General features: G+C 41.6%; 1 protein-coding gene across 3 annotated transcripts in view; it reads right to left on the reverse strand.

Annotated features, from left to right (window-relative positions):
• Positions 1-1376: 1376 nt before the first annotated feature.
• Positions 1377-22692, reverse strand: part of LOC148025915 (protein PEP-RELATED DEVELOPMENT ARRESTED 1, chloroplastic) — a 79451-nt gene continuing 58135 nt past the window's right edge. The window contains exons 4-8 of one of the 3 annotated variants that reach the window (XM_087693174.1): positions 4027-4173; positions 3815-3937; positions 3626-3694; positions 2106-2165; positions 1377-1996 (exon numbers count right to left, since the gene is read on the reverse strand). In XM_087693174.1, coding sequence (XP_087549300.1) covers positions 1949-1996; positions 2106-2165; positions 3626-3694; positions 3815-3937; positions 4027-4173 — 447 coding nt within the window. In that variant the 3' untranslated portion in view covers positions 1377-1948. The remainder of the gene's footprint in view (positions 1997-2105; positions 2166-3625; positions 3695-3814; positions 3938-4026; positions 4174-22692) is intronic. The other 2 variants (XM_087693175.1, XM_087693173.1) reach the window with 2 other exon arrangements.

Raw genomic sequence — 22692 nt, forward strand, 5'->3', positions numbered from 1 at the left:
TTATCTTCTGTTGTCTCATTTTGTGAGTGAGAGGAAGAGTGAGAGTATGTGAACAAGGAACATGGAGTGAAGCTTCCACAATTCTTTCACCTACATTCTCCATCTCTACATGATGAGTTGTGTTGAGTGTGAGTATGCAAGGTTGAGAGTAAGGAAGTGAGGGGCATGCAAGGAAAAGCTCTCTCTCTCATCGTCTACAACTCATTATGGCATGTGCAAGAATGGAAGCAAGAACATGAGCTTGAAGCAATATGCATGGATTTTGGAGCACCATTTTACTGAGGTACAAGGTCTACAATGAGATAAGCTAGGTATCCACTATACCCTAAGCATCAAACAATTCCATGCTTTGCAATGGTAGTTCATGATTCATTATTAGGTTTAGTGTGTAAGTTTCCTAGATGAGAGAGAGCCACACAACTTAGTGCACCATGCCCTTGAAATAATAAGGGTTAATGCCTAGCAATCTCAATGTCACATCAAGAACACAAGTACTCACTAGTTTAGACAAACTCTAGTAAATACTTTAAAAACCTACCCTAATAATTTTTTCATTTATCTTAATAACACCAACCATGTGACTCAATATCCATATCAAGCTATCCAAGCATATGACTACACCTCCAACCTTCCATTAATAGCGTATAGTGTCACTTTTATATCCTTCAAAAGCTTCTTAATCTAATCATCCTCCCTTTTGGGCTAATGAACCCACATCAAAGGGTTTCATAAGCCAAGATAGTTTTAAGATAGAAAGACATGTATTATTTTCCTTCCTTTATGCTTACTCTCTTTTGGCACTAAAAAAACCACAAGTCCTTGCAAGAATACATTATAAGCAAAAAGTCATTTATCTCATGTGAAATTTAAGCATAGAGGGGTTGTATCCAAGCCTTAAGAGGCGTATTGTTGATTGGCACAAGCCTCCAAACGAGTATTATTACCAATCGTGTCTATATTTTCTCACAAGTCACATCCAACACAATTTTTCTTTGTTGCACAAGGGTTGGAATATAACAGCATGCAAATCCCTTCATCTTGCAAACATGATTACTTTTAGTCTCATATGGACTTGAATATGAAGTATACAAGCAAAACATAATAGGACCTTGGACATCCACGCTATGCATGATGGCTAAAGTATTTGTTCTTCCATTAGTATACCCAAGTGGCCCATTTGATTATGTGTTTTGCAATGTAGCAATGCTCGATCTAAGGAAACCTCAAGTATTTGTCAATCTCAAGTGAGGAGCAATGAGCAAATGTGCAAGAGAAGAAGTTTGTGAGACCTAAATAAAATTCTTTAATGTAATTGAGATCATGCACTTTGATGGATAGGGGATGACATGGCTTCTATCTTTATAACATTTGGAGAGATTTGTACCTCCTCTGAACCATAATATTGTATGCCACTTGTGTAGCTTTCCACCACCCCATATATCCATGCAACAAAATTTCACCCCATTTCTTTCCCGAACCATCTGGTCATTAACAATCTTTTGTTCATAGAAACAGCCTTCGCAATCAGATGAGACACATCTTGGCATCACACTATCTCATACATTCAATAAACCTCGAGTACCATAACTTGCCAATATAATTATACATGATCGATTTTACTGCACATTTTGACTTTTGAATTTGGAGACTTAAAGAGCCATACAAATAGTACTACATCATTACACGAGAACCTACATGATAAATTTACATCAAGGTTCTTGAAGACCCGTCACTCCTAGCCACTATACCAATGGTTGTGCGAGATTCTACAAAGTGTGTGGTGTGAATGATGTGATGTATGCCAGTGCTTAAGAAGCTCTCACAGCTCTAAGTAAACCTATATGTGCAGTGGCCCTTGTATGAAGTACAAGCTTCTGAACTTATACCTCCTCGACTGATCAGAAGCTGTCCAGCTATGAACAAAACTTTTTATAGCATGAAGATCCCATCAAGAGTACCCAATTTCCTCTAGTATTTTAAGTGTTTCACGATGGATCTGTAATATGAAAAGTGAATATTCAATTCCACAGTTTGGTTGGATTGTGCACAGTAATGCAGCTAGAAAAAAGTTTGCATCTTATCTATGATCAGTATATCATGCTTACCCATTCAAGCTGCTGCACAGCAACTCCAGCTGTTTTTGTTTCATACATGCCACTGAGTACCTGGCCAATGATCCAACAACCATCAGTATGTGCACATGCACAAACATATACAGCATGCTACACTGTCAGTATAACATAGGCCTAAGATGCCACTTATGATTTCAGATACAAAAAATCAGATACAAAAAACCACATGCGACAGCCCATTACGCATACAACCTCCCTGTTCATGTTGCATCATTTAAGAATTGCATAAACTCATGGAATTCTTAAATAATGAGACATCAACATGTCTCATTTTTACATATTTAAATTAATTTTTTCTTAAATATTTAAAAGTACCGATTTTTTGGCATTGTGCATACAACCTCCATGTTTTTTAGAACCATGAATACAATGTCCATGTTCATGCCTCATTATTCAAAACTGAACACATGAAACATGATTTGGTTATTAATGCTACATAAAGTTGTAAACCTGATAACTTTGAAACATGGGTAAATGAACTGCATTTCTAAACTAGCTCAGTACATGAAATGAGCAGACATCAGGATATATGAACCAACTCATAACAGTATATGTTAGATTGTGTTATAAAAGAAACCGCGATCAAGGTGCCATGATAAGGGCAATATCATGTTTAAAGTGATTAGCCCAGATTGTTAAGGCCAAAGGCTACAATCAAGGCATGGAGTTCAAGTGGGGGTGGACTCTTTATCTCATGATGTTTGCAATGGATGTAGCTCTAGCGCCTATTCCAAATGGCAGCCCCTCCAACTTTCTAGGATGCATGTATAACATCTAAGAAGAATGACACACAAAGCAGAGGATTGCATGTTTCCCCCTGTTGGGAGGTGCCTGGAGGGGAGAGTAGATGGATGGTGCACAGCTCTTCGAAACTAGGACTAGAAAAGGAGATAGGGGTGGGGATACCAATGGTAATTAGAAAATTTTGGGAACCTGATCCCTTGGAGGAGAGGAGATCGGAGGATGTGGCAAGCATTTTTACTTTTATTTTAGGCACAGGGGTTGTTGTAGCAGCACAGTTTGGGGAATTGACAACATGTGAACAAAATTCATTGATTGGGGTTGTAACTTGTTAGTGGTGTCGTTTGCATCTACAGGTGATTGCTCGCAAGGTCCAACTTTTCGATGTATATGCAAGAATACACTGCATACTATGGCATATGTACCCATTCATGCATATCAACATGTAATGCTGATTCCCTCAACCTGGCAAAAGATGCAAGTAGCTCAAAATACATAAACATTGATCCACAACAGAAGCCCAAGATATTTCAAGCCACTAGGGTCTCCCCAGTGATCCATATTTATAAAAAGCTAGGCACTATCTATCATCCAGAAAACCTGCTCCTGTAGCTTGAATGATTGAATTAGCATAGCTGCCTTGCTTCTAGCCATCTTTCTTGGGACTGATTGATTCTTTAGAAGCTAGAGAAAATATGTTTTAGGAATTATTGACTGTCAAGATTGATGAAACCTGCAATGGCAATGCTTACCTTAGTTATTGCCTCCAGAAACATGCCAGGGCGCACTGGAAGCCGTTGTATGCCTTCTTTTGATGATACCTGTCAAGTGATATGAGCAAGACAAGGCCCATTATAAGAAGAGGACACACGGTTGTTTATCAACCAGCTGTTGTGTCGAGTTGTCTCAATAAGAGATTAGGTAGTCCCATTATATCCCACCTTTTTAGAGCTTTCATCTTCTGGAAGATCTTCACCCTCGTCCTTTCCTTTCATAACACTCACAAGTTTTTCACGTAAGGAAGGTCCAGGCCTGATGCCAACAATCTTAGACACAAAATTGACCTGTAAAACATAAATTTGTCTTTCAAAACTGCTTTGTATGCATATCCACTTCATCAAATCCCAGTTTAGTGATAAAACAAAAGCAATACCTCAGTTTCGGGCAAGGCCTTAAAACCACGATTGTCATTCCTTTCATCCTGTAAACCACCACACAGCATACTTCGAGCCTCCTCCCTTAACACAACCAGTTTAGATAACAACCTTCGATCTTGAATTCTTGGCTTCTCCTCCATACCCTGGCTTTAACAAAAGCAGCCACACAACAGCCTAAAAGTGTTACAAACATGTGAGTGACCACACACAAATGCAAGTTGTGTAGAACAGAAGAAACACACCAGTGTTAAAGAATCCGCATTGTTTTACAATCCAACTAGATTACTATTACAAAGAGACAGATAAGAAAAACCTGCAGTTTTCTAGCACACTGTATACTAACTTTCTTGAATCTCAGCACAGTAGAAGTAGAACTTGGCTTAAACCTGATCAGATCTTTGTTCCTTTGGAGGGAGAGGGTATATTTGAGGAACTGGATCATCACTCAAATAACCCACCAGACCTCAAAGATTCCCTCCTCTATTTGAGGCAGCAAAGATAGTGGACAGTAGGGTGGTAGGGTTTACTCCTGGAGGCAGTAGGGGAAGCATGGGCTGCTGAGCAACAGCAGTCCAAGAAACCTCAATGCTCCTCATGAGGATTCTCTTGGAATGTGCAAGGCTTTGGAGTACATTTGTTCAAGTATTACTGGATATCACTAGATCTTCTCATGATATAGGAGCACCACCTCTTAGCAGAGGAATAGATATCCTGATGTTGTAGGAAGCTTTTCCGAGAACATAGCTACAACCACTAGGCACCAACAATAGGAGATGTTGAGCTAAAACACACTTTACAGCTCATTAGCATTTTTAAACAGCCCCAAAACATGCTTAATTAATGAAAAATGCAAATTTGTGCACGGTTTGAGAGAGTTTCAGTTCCCAAACCCTAAATTTTTGGGGCACCCTTCAACATCTATAAATAGATGGGCTGCCCACCATCCAACCTCATCCTTTGGTGCAAGTTTCTTGCTCTACCATGCAGATTTCAGTCATCTGCTGTCCAACTCTCACTACTGCAGCCCATCACTATCCAGCCCTAGGCAGCATGTTTTCAGCCATCGCCCTGTTGTTTGGAGGTCTCCATCTCTTGTGTCATCATAGCACCTGATCAGCCTGCGTTTTCAGCATCTAATGCTAGGCAACAAGCTGTTGCCATCCCTCCCACCAGGTGACTACTGTAGTACCTGTGTTTTTTGCTATCTAGCAAGCCGTCTACATCAACAAACACCTCTCTTGTTGTTGCCTCAGCTCCCCAACACTTTGGTAATCAGTGTTTGGTGTTTTCCACACTTCGATACTCCGACTGGTGGTCACGGAACTTAGGATCCGTCTTTGGTGGACGTCACTCTCTGACATTGCATTGCTTTGCCCTTGGGCATTCTGTACACTCTTACATTCATTTACAACATTCATTCACTTCAAAGTTTCTTCTCTCTGTGTTTGTCTTTGTGTTTTTTCTTCTCTTTGTGTTTGTCCTTGCGTTTGAGTTTTTGCGTTTTGCGTTTTGCTTTTTGCATTTAGGGTTCGAGTTTTGCTTGCCTCTGTTTGAATCTTTGTGTTTCAATCTTGGTTATACATGCTATGTTTCCTTAGTGTAAACCCTAGCATATCTTCACATGGTATCAGAGCAAGTGTTCTTCTAAAGAGTATTGTGTGGTGATTGTGGAAGCTAGTCTTTGTGTGAGAGTCACACGTGACTTGATTTGGACTCACAATGTCTCAAACAGCTTCTTCTTCGGATCCTATGACACCTTATCAGGCTTCTCCATCATTGGAGGCTCTGAGAGGCCATTATGGTCTCAAGGAGGAGGTAGACACACCTTCACCTTTACCATCTTCTTCTTCTTGTTTTGGTCATTTTACAGATAAAGAGTTTGAGGAGTACTTGCGCATCATGCATGGTTCGGTCTACACTCCAATGAGTGCTACTACTCTACCTGGACCAATTGGTGAGACTGGCCATGTCTCTAATCTTGGAGGGACCAAGACATTCGGCACATCTGGTGATCCATCTATTTTATCTCAGTCAGGCCTTGTGTTAGGCTCGTATAACCCTTTTAAGTCGTATGAGCCAAAACCCTCTCTTGTTTTGTCTTTTGTTGTGCAAGATCCAAATGATTTTCAATATGTTAACTTTAATAAAGGAGGCTGTTGATGTAGATATCCTTCATCAAGTATGTCTCTACCATCTTTTTCATTTGCGCATGTAAACCACACTTCTCAACTTCCTCCATTCCAAAATCTTGGATTACATTCCACTTCCACTCAAAGCATACTAGGGGTTGGATCTTCCATCTCCACTCCTAATACCTTCTCATTCTTCCTCCCACCATCTCATGACCCTCCATTCACTCCATATCTTAGTGTATCGTTAGGGGAAATGGCACCCTTTAACACTGTACCTTCCACTTACCTCCACTTTACTACATCCTTTCACTCTGGGATGATTGTGATGGGCATCCCCTCACTACCCTCGAACACTCACAGACCCCCCACATGACCTTTCAGACAAAAAAATATCCATCCCTTATGGATTGTCGTCAAGACATCTCTTAGGTCACTCCTAAGCAAGGATTTCCATCTGCTGCTCCCTGTGTCCCTATCCTTCCACCATGGGCTTCACAAGTAGTTACCATGCCCATACCCAATCCACCCTTGCTCACATTTGGATCCGCTATGCACATTTCTTGTATGCATGGTGAGCACTCTAGGATTACCTTTCAAGTGTACTCCACTCCATCTCACTATTCTCCCTATCCACCCTATCCCCATTACACACCTTCTCCATCCCCTAGCACGACCACTCTTGTTGCAATGGCCAAAAACGCCTTCACAAATAAGACACATTTTAATGGGTCGAATTTCCCCACTTGGTTGAATTTCATGCAATAAGTGCTTGAATCTAAGGGACTTTAAGACCTCATTGTTGGTACTGATCGGATTCTCGATTAGCTCACCTTGATCACATCCATCAATGGAGAGCCTGCAATGCCACAACCAATGTTGAGTTAATAAAGGGGTTGCTTCTTGAATTCCACTCTCAATTACAGCATTTTTCCCTCGCATTTGAGCGTTGGAGTCATCTCATTGATGGCTATGAGGCTTGAGATTGCACTTGGCCTATCAATCTCAATTTTGAGCTTTAGGAGTTTTCCATCAAGAAAGGGGATGATCTAAAAGTCAAGTTTGCTGAATATCGGCAATTACTCATCAAGTTTGCCACTACTGGCTCCTTGAAGTTAGTCGACAATCAAGTCACGTTCTTCTTAACCAAGTTGCCCGACAAATACTTCCATGTTATTCAACATATTTTCTCACTACCTACATTGCCAATCTTCTATATTTGAGTGCTAATTTTTGTGTTATGTGAGGTTGCATGATCAAGTCCACAAGAAGTCCCCGGCACATTCATTCAAAGGGGTGAGAGTTGGTTGCCTCTTCCTTGGCAAGGAAAACCAGCAGTGGCAAGAACTCGCAAGATGAGAAGGCAAGCCAAAACAAGGATGACACCACTTCCTTTGACGGAACCAAAGAAACACGAACCCTTTGGTAGCATACTCCTAAGATAAATAGGTTTTGCACACATTGCCAAAGATCGGGCAATATGCATGAGGAGTGTCATACCAAGGCCCAAGGTCTTCCTCCTAGAAAGCCACCATAGACTACCGGAACTGTCTCCACTCTAGCTGGCCAGTCTAGTGCGGCTACGCCTCTCACTGTTGCACCATCTACTGGATATGTAGCACATGGATAGTCTCAACAACCTATCTCCTTTACTACTCTTGAAAGATTGGCTGGTTGGTCTCCTAGTGACTCACCTATTGCACTTTATGCATCCATTTCTAGGGCATCCATTGCACCTTTTAGGACCCCTTTTCCACCTAATGAATAGACTGAAGATCATAAATGAATGAACCTATATGCTCATACAATAAACACACTATGCAATGAAGGAATATTGTACCCTGAACTCTCGTGACCATCACGTGTGGAGGGCTCCGAATACAAGTTCATAAATGAATGAACATGTCTAATACAATGCTCATGCAGTAAACACACTATAAAGTGAAGGAATATTGTCCTAACCTTACAATGGTATTAGAGCCATACCCTTGTTGCTGCTCAACAATCCGCACCTACAAATTCTAGTTAGTCGCCATTTGCACAACACTCACCATCTATCAATTCTAGTAAATCACACCATCTGCACGATTGGATAGCACCATCACCATGACGCATCGCCTATTCATTGCATTAGCAAATCATAAGCTGAGAGTCCCACCTAACAATTGATAGCCTACACTCTGCAGCCGATAAAAGTACCCTTATCCGATACCTTGGCCTCTCTCAAGTGACCCTTTGGGCTCTCTTGCTAAGATAATTATCGCCTCTATAGTCTTGGTAGATCCTTGGGTAGCTAACATGCACCCATGGCCTGATGCCATAGTCACAAGTCATGGCCATAAGTGATGGCGATTCCTTCCTATCCTTGTCCCATTTCGTGTCACTTGTGAGACTAATGCCCTAGTTGCTTTGGGGTGGGATGCCTTGGGATGATTATGGGTAGAGCTATGCTCTGTAATCCCTTTCTAGTTTCAATTTTGGGTAGAAAGGTTTTGAGCTAAAAAATGTATTATATATTGATTAACTCTTTATTACCAAAAGTATCATTAAATGATCACTTTCCTAGAGAGTGTTTGTGTCCCACAAGCTATATAAATCAAGCTGATATAGGCCATTGTACAAAGTGCCAATGACAACAAGGACATCACTATCACTATAATCATAGATACTACATCGATCCATGTGGAACTGAACCACAAAGCTAGCACATGCAATGGCTAAAACTAAATGCAAGGCTTTCTTTAAGCCACGCACATACAAAACCTTTTCAAGCACGATAATTTTCCATCTATTGTAACAATGAGAATCCCTCCAATCCCTTAGATTACATACGAAGCATTATTTGCACATATAACTGATCTTTGTTGGGGTGTAAAGGCCCTTTTATTCACCTCCGTCGTGTATTATTTAGTTGTACATGTGAATGCACCCTTACGTGCCCTAAGTATAAATACATTTTATTCTTTCAGTACCACCACATTGTTGGTACACCCAAATCAGATCATACTCCCTCTCTCTCTCCCGGTTGCTCTCACTCACCTGCTCACTCCTCCAGTTGCATCACACTCTCAACAACTAGTATCAGAGCTTAAGGTTCTGCACACTTTGCAAGATCAAGGTGCAGCCGATTGACACATGACAGACTGACGTCCAACGAGCACGCCAAGGCGAAAGCTGTGACTAGCCCCTAACCAATAGGTGACAGGACACAAGTAGCGGGCAGGCAGAAAGCCTATCCAGCACGTAGCACATCCAGCAAGTATGCCCATGAAATCGTTGGGTGGTGCTGCATATTTTTTTTCTTTTATGATGATTCCTCCAAGAAGATTTGGGTTTATCTGTTGAAAAAGAAAATTGAAGTGTTTGTTGTTTTTAAAACTTGTCATGCATTTGTGACCACTTAGACAGATAGGAAGCTGAAATGCATCAGAACTGATAATGGAGGTGAATTCACATCTACTGAATTCAAGTCCTTTTGTGACTTGCATAGAATTAAGAGGGAGCTTACAGCTTCTTACACCCTTCTTCAAATGGGGTGGTTGAAAGATATAATAGGACTTTATGTAAAAGTGTGTAGTGCATATTGTCCCACAACTAATCTCCCTCATGAATTTTGGGGAGAGGCACTTAAAACCATGGTTCACATTTGCAACCGCTCTCCAAACATGTACTTAAATAATGGCATCCCAGAGGAGGTTTGGTTTGGCAAATCGGCCTCATATGACCATTTACGCATATTTGGTTGTGATGCTTTTGTTCATGTTAGAGATAAGCTTAGGAACAAACTTGACCCAAAATCCACCTAAGGCATCTTCATGGGCTATGGTGATGAGGGTGAATTTGGCTACAGAGTATGGTTACCTCAATCCAAGAAAATTATTCGCAGCCATAATGTTGTGTTTAATGAGGCAAAATTGCTGAAAGGTACTTTAGCCTCTAATGAAGATATGAAAAAGGTTAAATTTCAGAATTTGCAGCCACCTATTACTTCAGATGATGAGCCTCGTGGTGCTGTACAAGAGGCTGAAACTGATGATCACCCGGTTATTTGAGCCAGATGATGATGGACAACAAATAGAAGCACAAGGAGGTCATGGACAGCAAGATAGACTCGCTGAGTATGAAAATGTAGATGCTGGTTGAAAATGAAGGTGTTGTACAGCATGAACAGCATACTGAAAATGGCTTACAACAGCCAATAAATGCAGAAAATGACATGCCTCCAGATGTAGACCCAATTCCTGAAAATGTAGATCATTGGGTACGCAGGTCTATACGCGTAAAAAGGCAACCACATAGGTATGACCCCTCCTTGCATTATATGTTGCTTACAGATGAGGGTGAGCCTCTTACATATAAAGAGGCCAAGTCATGCAAAATCAGTAGTAAGTTGGAGCTAGCTACATAGGAAGAGATTAAATCTCTCTGTATGCTAATGATACTTGGGATCTTGTGTCCTTGCCCAGAGGAAGGAAGCCGCTTCCAAACAAATGGGTTTACAAAATAAAGACAGTTGATTGGAAACCCAAGTAAAAGGCAAGACTGGTTGCCAAAGGGTATACACAGAAGGAAGGGAATGACTTCCAAGAGGTCTTCTCACCTGTTGTGAAGATGACTACTCTACATATGCTTTTTGCTATCACTGCTATGTTGGACTTAGAGTTGTACCAAATGGATGTGAAAACAACTTTTCTGCATGGTGACATTAATGAGAAAATCTACATAAAACAGCCCGAGAACTTTGTAGTGTCTGGAAAAGAACAGTTGGTGTGTAAACTAAAATGCAGCTTGTATGGGCTGAAGCAAGCACTACGGCAGTGGTACAAAAAGTTTTGGCACTTTTATGCTCTCTCATGGGTTTACATGCAGCCATGCAGATCATTGTTTGTACATGAAAAGGGACACAGACGGCAAACCCATCATACTTGTTTTGTATGTGTTGAAGTCGATGAGGCACAGAGATAGAGATAGACAAACCTTACGCTTTGAGAGAGAGACAGAGAGAGGCAAGTAAGTAGAGTAGAGAGTGAACACGTTTTTTGGTACAAGGACGAGTGTACCATAGGTTTTAGATAGATATATGTATGAAAGTACAATGTGCTAAGGGTGTGTTCACAACCGTGCACATATAAAAGGCACAATGGCCCTTTATTCCCAACAACCTCCCACCTAAAGGCAATGTGCCTTAAGAGGAAAAAAGAATCAACTAAGTCTAAGTATGTACAAAGCTGAAATAAATATATCTATCCAACTCCCAAGATCTGTCGGCAATGAGCAAACCGCTCTGTTGGAAGACCCTTTGTGAGAAGGTCTGCAGGATTATCATCTGTATGCACTTTGACAAGCTCAATCCTCTTGCTGTCAAGTACATCTCTAATGAAGTGATATTTCACCTATATGTGCTTTATCTTTGTATGAAAGACAGGATTCCATGCTAGCATGATAGCACTCTGACTATCACAATGGAGAACAGATAACTCTGTGATGCCATGCTCTCCCACCAAACGTGAAAGCCATAAAGCCTCCTTGCATGCCTCAGTGGCAGCTATATACTCTGCGTCTGTAGTAGTAGACAATGCAACACATTTTTGTAGCCTGGAGATCCAAGAGACCGCTCCTCCGATGAAAGTAAACACGTACCCAGAAGTGGACTTCCTGCAGTCTGCATGACCGGCATAGTCTGCATTCGTAAAGCCAACAGCAGATGCCTTCTGCTTTCCACAGCAGATGCCTTCTGCTTTCCAAAGCAGATGCACAACTCCTTTGTGCCTTTGAGGTATCTCATAATACCTTTCACTGCATCCCAATGGTTCTTGCCAGGGGTTGCCATGTATCTGCTAACCACTCCCACTACAAAAGCAATGTCATGACGTGTAGCAACCATAGCATACATCAAACTGCCAACAACTGAAGCATATGGTATCTTGGCCATTTCAGCCTTCTCATCATCAGTTGTAGGGCTGTCCTCTGCACCGAGTTTCACATATAGAGGTAATGGAGCCCCAATTGTTTTCCCCCCTTCCATATTAAAATGCTACAAAACTGTGGAGATATACTCCTGCTGAGATAGATAGAGTAAACCTTTAGATCTATCTCTGAGTATTCGCATGCCAAGAATGTGATTTGCATCACCTAGATCCTTCATGTCAAAGCTGCCATGAAGACTTTGCTTCAATGAATCCAAGGCATGAATGTGCACAAAAGCCTCGCAGCCAAACACTTTCAGATGAGCATATAAAGGTGGCTTGCCCGACCACGCTTCTTGGGGAACTCCTCGATTATGAGGGGCAGTGAGCTCCCTCTTTATCCCTTTGCTGTCACAAAATGCCCGAAAGGCATTGGACACATATTCCCCACCATTGTCAGAGCGAAGACACTTAAGTGTCTTATCTGTCTGATTTTCAACCAATACCAAGAATTTTTTAAACTTGTCAAGCACTTCATCCTTGCTACCAATAGGGTAAGTCCATACTTTCCGTGTAGCATTATCGACAAAGGTGGCAAAATATTTCTTTCCCCCTAAAGATAATCCTAGCATTTGACATGCATCTGAATGTACTAACTCTAGAGGAGAAGATTTCAATGAAAGAGACTTTTTGTGAGAAGTCTATGCATGTTTGCCATAAATACAATGATCACAGTGCTCAAAATCAGCATAACAAAGACAAGACAAGTAACCCAAACGAGAAAGCACTTTCATTCCTATTTGACTCATGTGTCCCAACTGGCCATGCCACAAAGAAACACTTGGCTGCTCAGTCACAGCAACAACATGGTCACGCACACTAGATACATGAAGTGGATATAACATGTCACTCTTGCAACCTCTGGCAATAACCCTAGATTCCTTACAAATCTTCCATTTTCCATCACCAAAGGTGGTATGAAAACCATCATCATCTAGCTGCCCTGTGCTGATCAAGCTCTTCTTGAGCTCAAGTACATGCCGTACATGCTGAAGTGTAAAGACAAAGCCATGCTGAAACTGTAACTTGACACTGCCAATACCTGCAATCTCACATGCATAGTTGTGCCCAAGATGGACAACACCATGTCGACCCCCTGTATAAGCGGAAAACCACTCACGATGAGGGGTGACATGAAAGGAAGCACCTGAATCAAGAATCCAGGTATGCATGTCATCATCTGTATCTGCAAGTAGAGCATGTGCACCAAAATGTGAAGAGACAAAGATTACATCACTACCACTATCACTGTCATGAGTGACTACATTCACCTCTTCAATTTTTACACTGCTTTTCTTAGACTGACTGTCCTTCTTCTCTTCCTTGCAATCATCTATCTTCTTGCCTTTTCCTTTCTCTTTCTTCCATTTGTAGCAGTCACGTTTAAAGTGACCCTTCTTGCCACAATGATGGCATTCAACATCTTTGCCACGTGATTTACTACGTCTCTTGCCATCATATTTGCCCTTTTGATGTGATCTGCCCTTAGTATGCAAAGCACTGGAAGACTTGCTGGATGCATTGTTCTGCCGATTCATTTCTTCCATAAGTAGAGCACTCTCTACATCAACATACAAAAGGATCACATTAGAATTACTCATGGCAGTCCTGAATGTAACCCAACTCTCTGGTAGAGTGCAAAGCAAGAAAGTAGCCTGAAATTCCTCATCAATCATGAACTTCAAGGCAACCAGCTAGCTGAAAATGGAGTTAAACTCACTCAAGTGAGTAGATATTGCTGTACCTTCTTTCATACGAAAATCCATAAGCTTTTTCAACCAATACACTTTACTTGCAGCGCTCTTCTGTGCATACAGTTTTTCCAGTCTAGTCCATATAGCATAAGCAGAATCCAAACCTTCAATGTTGAAGAGCAAGGCATCAGCAATCGATAGCTCTATGGTTGAGCATGCAAGCTCATTCAACTCATCCCAGTCGTCTTGATCCATGTCCACACGCTTTGCCCCTTTAGTTTTGATCAGCTTGGCCTGCTTCTTTTGTAACTGGATATTGTAGCATTGTTTTTGCCACACTACAAAATTATGTGCGCCTTCAAGCTTCTTTATATGCATCAAATTACTGCTGTCATTGCTGCCAGCCATGGTTTTCAGCTCAAAAGTGACCAAAAAACCAGTAAATGCAGGCCCAAATTGTCACCCAAGTGACCAAGGTACAAACAAGTACCAATCAGCAATAAATGACCACACAGAAGTACAGATTTCAGATCTGTAATTCAGTTTTCAGAAGCACCAAACCAAGTGCTACAGCATTATCCAACTGATTACAGCTGTTCCAAAGGGCATGTGCATCACATTACATGAGAAATCCCAAAATTTCAGCTGCAATTTCTGTTGTACGTGTACCCACGGGCCTAAAATTTGACACGAATGGTCAAAAGCCCCAAACTTTTGTGCTCAAAAGCCTCAAACACACATCTGCATTTCCTCTGTCATGCATAGGACTGTCCGAGTTTGCCAAAATAAAGCAATTTCAGCAAAACCCCCAAATTTCACCAAGTGTTGATGTCCAAATTGCACGGAATTCAACCTGCATGTACATAAAATGACCAAATGCTGCACAAATTTTGCCCAAATTGCACGGTGTCCAATGTGCCTCAATGTCAAGAAATTGGGTTAATTTCAGCCCAATTTGTACATGTACATGAAAAGCCCCAAATGTCGGGGACAAAATGTCACAAATTCTTGCAATTTTTGAGACAAATTTTCTTGTCCTGCATCAAATTTCCCAAATTTGGAAAAAGCCCCAAATTTCTAGGCTAAATGTTGAGAAATTTCACTCAGATGAGCAAAATTTCAACAATTTTGGTAAAATCCCCAATTCAAATGCGCACAATGTCTGCAATTCCGACACAGATGCCTCAATTTTCCACGAATAGTGCTCAATCTGGCAAAGCCCCAGCTTTCTGGGCCAAAATTGCACAAAGTTGATGTTTTGTGCTTGCACGCGCGAACCCCGGTTAGGAGAAGGAGTTTGAGAAAAAGTTTTTGTTTTTTGAAAAAAACGGTTTGAATGACAGGTCCGTTGACCCGTCAGGCCTCCCCGTCGCGCGCTCGCCCACTGGCTCCGTCATGCGTTACATGCCCCATCAGCTCTCCTTGCCCGCTGGCCTCGAGCGTTGACTGATGCCTACTATCGCCTATCAATTGTGGCCGTTTTGGTCCACGCTGTCACAGCCCGTCACGCTACTGCCCGTGCAGTCGACTGTTGCCTGCCGGTCCTGTCCAACTTCCCTGCAGACGTCGCTTACCGCTTGACTACTTGCTGGTGCCATTGGTCTTCTGCTCGACCTGCTCACTTCACTTGTCAAGTGGACTTCTGTCAGTCCTACGACCTAACACTCCTTGGAAACGCGAACCTTGTAACCACCGCTCTGATACCAGTTTCTTAATGTCGATAAGGCACAGAGATAGAGTTAGACAGACCTTACGCTCTGAGAGAGAGACAGAGAGAGTGCGAGTAAGCAGAGTAGAGAGTGAACACATTTTTCGGTACAAGGACGAGTGTACCACTTTAGGTTTTAGATAGATATATGTATGAAAGTACAATGTGCTAAGGGTGTGTTCACACCCGTGCACATATAAAAGGCACGATGGCCCTTTATTCCCAACAGTATGTGGATGATATATTGCTAGCTGGGAAAAGAAAGACTAGCTTGGATGCTCTCAAAGATCAGCTGAAATCAGCTTTCTCCATGAAAGATTTGGGAAATGTAGAGCATATATTGGGCATGAGGATTCGCAGGGATAGAAAGCAGAAATTGTTGTTCTTATCTTAAGAGAAGTACATTGAAAAGGTACTGGACAGATTTAACATGGCTAAAGCTAAGCCTCTTGGGGTGCCCTTATCTCTATATCTTAACCGTAGTAAAGCCAACAGCCCAAAAAATGACGTGGAAGCCAATGCTATGAAGGGAGTTCTTTATGTATCAGCTTGTGGCTCTCTTATGTATGCTATGGTTGCTACTTGTCTAGGCATTGCTCATGCAGTTGTAGTTGTCAGTAGGTTTATGTCAAATCCTGGCAAAACACATTGGGAGGCTGTCAAGTGTATCCTTCAATACCTAAGGGGTACACAAAGAAAGTATATTTGCTATGGGGAGGGTGCACTTAGTTTGCACGGTTACTATGATGCCGACATGGCAGGTGACATGGACACTCGTAGGTCCACTAGCAAGTATGTCTTTATAGTTGTTAGTGGGGCCGTTTCTTGGTATTCCAAGTTGTAGAACATCGTAGGAGTAAGTACTACTAAAGTTGAATACATATCAACTACTGAAGCTTCTAAGGAAGCTATATGGTTGAGTAGGCTTGCAGAGGATATTGGCATGTCTATTGGTATTGTAATATTGGGATGTGATAGCCAGAGTGTTGTGTATCTCTCTTAGAATGCCATGTATCATTCACGCACAAAGCATATAGATGTGTGATATCACTTTATCAGACAGATTTTGAAAGATGGTCTAATCACATTGACGAATATCAAAACACAAGACAACCCTGCAAATATTTTCACTAAAAGTCTCGACAAAACTCAGCATGAGCATTACATACGACTAGTGGAAGTTGACTAGAGGTTCACTTCGGACCTTATAGTGGGAGGTTGGGGTGTAAAGGCCCTTTTATTCACCTCCGTCATGTATTATTTAGTTGTACATGTGAATGCACCCTTACATGCCCTAAGTATAAATACATTTTATTCTTTGTGTACCAACACATTGTTGGTACAACCAAATCGTATCGTACTCTCTCTCTCGCTCTCACTCACTTGCTCACTCCTCCAACTTGCAACACACTCTCAACAATCTCCTATTTTCTACATTTGCATATGATACAAACAAGTCACAAAAGGATGTTATGTGCTTGGAGGCACCATTGTTAAAATACCATGTTATTGTTTTCAACCACTAATAAGCCATGTGCATGAGAACAATGATCATACAAACAACACTCCACAAAAGCATAAGATTGACCAGTGTCTACAGTTGCTAAATGTGTTATTGCATCCTTTGCACTTACTGAATTTTTAGCAAAAAATAGTCATGCCTAATTGGTTCTTTTTTCACTACCAATCCTCTTTTTGCACTCCTCTATGACATGCCCCTTTTTTCAGCAATTATTACATCTCTTTTTCATAGTATGCTCCTCAATGGTGCTTCAAGAGTCTATACAAGAGGCTGATTTTGCTTTGTCCTTTGAGTTTGATGGCTGCCATCATAGTTGTCAGGTACGAAAGGTATGATATGGTATGGTACGATAAAATACAGTACTGAATGGTACCCTAAGATTTTATAAGGTACGGTACGATATTAGTACAAAAAAAAAAAAAACTTGATTATTTTGTACTAAAGATAATAGAATAGATATTTCAAGTCTAAATAGCAATGCTATTAGAGTATATAAGATGAGCACTTGAGGGCAACATGCCAAAACCTAATGCTGCATGCGCAACATGCGCTACTGCTACCTACAACTTATAACTACATAGATGGGAGTGGATATATCATACATGCATGATCATACAAATAAGAGAAGTATGGGCTTAAGAGAGAGAAGGTTGAGAGAAATTGTTTGAATCTCAAATAACCTAATCTCATGGGAGAATCATATTAATATAAGGAGCATTTAACTCGTCCCAAAGTGCAATTCGAATGGGAAAGATGTATCCATTGGGTTGGTACCTTATGCTACTAATACATAAGGTACGGTACCTAAAGTATGGTATAGTATCAAACCTTTCATATGTGGTACTAGAGCAACTATGGCTGCCATGACTTCCTTTTGTTCCTATGGCTAGCTATAAATGCTTGATTTTCCATACTTATGTTGGAGCAATTCACCCGTTATTGCTCTTCTTACAATAACAATGACACCAACACATTAGATATGTATGCATCAATATCTCATTTTGCAAGCAAACGAAGTGACCATAGAAACAAGAGAAGTATTAGGAATAATCTCATCAATATTTACAAGCTACTCTATTTTATCCTTTACATGTGTAATGTAGGCATCCACCAAATCACACTTTGTCATGCGCATCATTTTAAGCTGCCTACACAAATAGACTATGCAAGCCTCATTGCGCACCTAATATAATGAAGCAAGTTTATCCCAAGCATCCTTGGTTATTATGCACAATCAAATATGTGGGATAATCTAACTCTTACACAAAAGTGCGATCAAAACATATTCCTATCCCATCTTAAATAACCAATGATGGGAAGCGCAGCAAGGGCTAGAGCCGGAAGATCCACGTGTGACAATGGATGAACTGGATGAGCCTACAACATTCTATGTGACAAGGCTTACAAACCTAACCTTTGAATCAGATACATAACCCCAAAGTTATTTGACAGCCAAAACATGCTTTATCACGTATATCCATATCAAATAATTTTTGCCATCCAATATATCGGAATCCCCAAACATATTTAACAAGTCATTTTAACCTACCATAACTTATTATCCATAACTGAATTTTCATAACGATTGCCAAATGTGGAGTTCTTACAGTTTCAAGGAGACAAGGGAAAGAGGGGAAGGGGGAGCTTAAGGGAAAAACGTTTTCTACTCTTTTTTTCTCACCTTCAAATTGTCGTTTTTTGCACAGAACAAAGTGCACACGCCTTTTTGTCTTTGTGGTTTGAGTCTTTTTCTAGTATCTACTACATATCATGTAACTTGTAGCCTTCATGGCAATGATGTGAAGATATACTAGGATTTGCACTGAGGAGACATAGCATGTACTGTGAATAAACGCTCTAAACACAAAAAGCATGAAACCAATCGTATGACAAAGCACATACTAATAAACTTAAAACACAAATAGGATTAGGGTTAGGGTTAGGGTAACCTACGAAGACTACAGAGACAATCATTATCTTACCAAGGGAGCCCACATAATCACCCCAGAGAGGCCACAACATTGGACCAAGGGTGTGTGTCGACTACCTAAGGGTCTATCAAGTCCTGCAAAGGCGAATGGAATTAGCAATGGACTTTTTAATATATATATTTTTTAGGACTTTTGATGTGATTTGTTCAAAATATTTAGCGTTAAGTGAGGGTTTTGAATCAGCTTTTGTCCTATTAAGTCACTATGTCCCGAAGTACGGAAAAATAAGGATGAATAGCCCCACTACCTTCATACAACAAGTAAAACAATCCCACACACTACCTGGATAAGTGCCTAGGGATTCCTAAGTATATATGTATGTGCCAATCATATGGAGAGTATGGAGAGAGGCAAAATGGGAAAGCAAGCAAGACAAGCAAAGCCAACATACAAGCATAGAAAAAAATAGTGCCTTCAAAGACTACCATGTTCAATGCCACGATTATGATGGATCCAAAGTTGACCACTCCAAGGGTGACCGAAAAGGGATAAATATACACAGATGCATATTTACATTAACAAAATGTCAATGTATGGGATAATGCAAAGAAGGATGTAACTATTCATGCGCATGCAAAATATGATGCAAGGGTGCCACTTAGACACTGCTCTCGCAAGAAAATTGTTTACAAATCCAAGAACCCTTTTACAATCGTGTCATCCTGACAATGTGTCAGAAGTGGTGCAGCAATGGAAGCGTGAAGAATATGCTGAAATAAATGCTGAAACACAAGACAGAAGAAAGAAAGAATGAATGAACACAGTAGACAGATGAGAACTCAGATGTATGCTCGGGAAATAGAATCCATATCGAACACGAGACAGCAGCATACAACGGTGAGTCACTGGCTGCGTGGGCTCCTCAGCACCGGCTCCTCTCTCCCAGAAGGATCTCCACTGATGGCTGAAGCGCCAAAGATTGTGGAGGAGGAGCCCAATAAATAGCCACAAAAGTGGGGAGCATAGAATGCAGGTCGGCCAGCATTTAATGCTGGTCGGCCAGCAATAAATGCTAAATAATACATCATAAATGGCCACTAAAATGTGCCATAAAATACTGCATAAAATGCCCAGCCTCTAACACAGACTCACACCATGAGCTAACTAATATCTGCTAACACCCTCTCTCAGATCATGTGTGATCTGATACAATAAAATAGTACAATGATGGAGAATCATAAACTACACAACAAAGAAACACCAGAAGGACCATGGATATCCAAGCGGTGAGTGGCCAACCCACCACCAAGATGCCTCGGAGAGTATCTGATGTCGATGTCGATCGTACCAACAACACCTGAAAATAGAGAAGACTCATAGCAGCTCTCTGTGTAATGTCACCTATGTCACACAGGACATACAAAGCCAATCTGCCAAACATGTCTCTGAACATGTGACCATGGGTTCCCCGCCTTTGGCCAAACCACCAAAGTGTCCCCTCATGTGAGCTCCAGACGAAAGCCTCTCGCTCTCTGTCAAGAAGAACAGCTCATCATGAATCCAGAAATCAACTCCAGTCTCTAGGATTTCACTGCCAGATACCGTCGATGCGTCAGGGATGTCCCTCTCTGGAACCTGTGCACCTGTATCAAAATATAGATGAGGCACTGCAGCCCCACCAACACCCGCTCACACTCCCTCTCTGGCACCGAGGAGTCGTGAGGGATGACCGCATCACCACCACTAGAAAGCAGCCGAGGAAGAGGCCACCAAGCCCTTTCCGCGATCCGAAGAAGAGGATCCCTTCCGCGCCTTGGACTTCTCCTTGGTCAGAGGATCGGAGTCGGAGTCTGATGAAGGAGAGGACTCATCGGTAGAGTCAGCATCCCGCTTCGTCGTCTGTTCCTTCTTCCTGGAAGCCGCTAACTTCTTGCAGTCCTTTCGCAAATGTCCCTTCTTGCCACAGTGGTAACACTGGGCCTTCGACTTCTTCTTCCCGTCACCCCTCTCTGAAGCTACATAAGCCTCACCTCCATAATGTGCCGGAAGCCGCCCCTGTAATCTGAAGGATGCCTCATGCTCAAGCAGCATCGAGGTCATATGTGTAAAACTGACAGGAGTCGATGATGTCTGCGCCCGCAAAGCATTGGCCACTCCATCAAACTCCGGGGGAAGCTTGTAGGAAGTGCACGGAGGAGCCATATGGAGAGGATAAGAAGAGAAGTAGAAGAAAAGAAGGTCGTTTGGAGAGTGAGCACAGCCAAAACGCAACCAAAAACACCAAAAATAGTGAGTTCACATGCAATATAACCCAAAGGCTGACCAAAATAAGCCAAAAGCTGCTGCACAGAGTGAAAAAATCAGTCAAAAACTGCCAAAAACAGCAAAAACGGCCTGAATAATCAAAAAAACAGACAAAAATAATGCTGTAAACAGCAAAACGCAGGCTGCAAACTGAAGAAACAAGGGCTAAAGACTGTTGCAACAGTTTGATGAAGGAAACACAGGCAGCAAAGAGTGGAACAGCAGGAAACGCAAATCTGTCCAGAAAAACGCAAAACGCAAATGCTGAAACACTGTCGCCAGCAGCAAATCAGCAGTCGCCAGCAAGAAGGACAGCTGGCTGATCAGCAAAAAGGGTGTAAATCCTGAAATCAGCAAGAAAACACAGCACAAATAGGTTGCAGCCTGAAATCTGATACCATGTCAGAAGTGGTGCAGCAATGGAAGCGTGAAGAATATGCTGAAATAAATGCTGAAACACAAGACAGAAGAAAGAAAGAAAGAATGAACACAGTAGACAGATGAGAACTCAGATGTATGCTCGGAAAATAGAATCCATATCGAACACGAGACAGCAGCATACAACGGTGAGTCACTGGCTGCGTGGGCTCCTCAGCACCGGCTCCTCTCTCCCAGAAGGATCTCCACTGATGGCTAAAGCGCCAAAGACTGTGGAGGAGGAGCCCAATAAATAGCCACAAAAGTGGGGAGCATAAAATGCAGGTCGGCCAGCATTTAATGCTGGTCGGCCAGCAATAAATGCTAAATAATACATCATAAATGGCCACTAAAATGTGCCATAAAATACTGCATAAAATGCCCAGCCTCTAACACAAACTCACACCATGAGCTGACTAATATCTGCTAACACAGTGCGCATGAAGTTACAAATGTCCATAATATACGATATATAATAAATAAATGTTTGAAAGTAAAAGCTGTAAACATCATCACTGTCACTATCAAGAGAAGGACACCGTCCCCTCTCAAATGGGAAGAAGAAGTAAGAGGGAAGCACTCTCTCGCCGTCAATCTAAAGAAGTAGAGAAGATTATACCCAAGCCAATCCGCGATAGTAAATACTATAGAACCAACCAGTTGACCATCTTGGTCAAAATATATATAAAATTGTCACTTGACGGTACAAACTCTAGGCTGATAGTGCCTAGCTTAACCTGCTCTCTAGTGAAATGATGGTGAATCACTGCGTGTCGTGTCTGAGGGGAGATGATAGAATTATCTGCAATGGTAATAGCACTCTGGTTGTCGCGGTAGACAACTATAGGCAACTCGCAAGAAAACTAAAGTGCAACCAGTAAGTTTCGCAGATAGATAGCCTCCGTAATGCTATCGAAGAGAGCTCGATACTTTGCCTCGGCTATGGAAGCCGTCATTATCTCCTACTTATGGTTGGCCCAAGAGTTGGGTG

The sequence above is a fragment of the Lygodium microphyllum genome, chromosome 14 (assembly GCF_053477565.2).
Source record: "Lygodium microphyllum isolate KBCC chromosome 14, Lygodium_microphyllum_v1.1.10, whole genome shotgun sequence".
Lineage (NCBI taxonomy): Eukaryota > Viridiplantae > Streptophyta > Polypodiopsida > Schizaeales > Lygodiaceae > Lygodium > Lygodium microphyllum.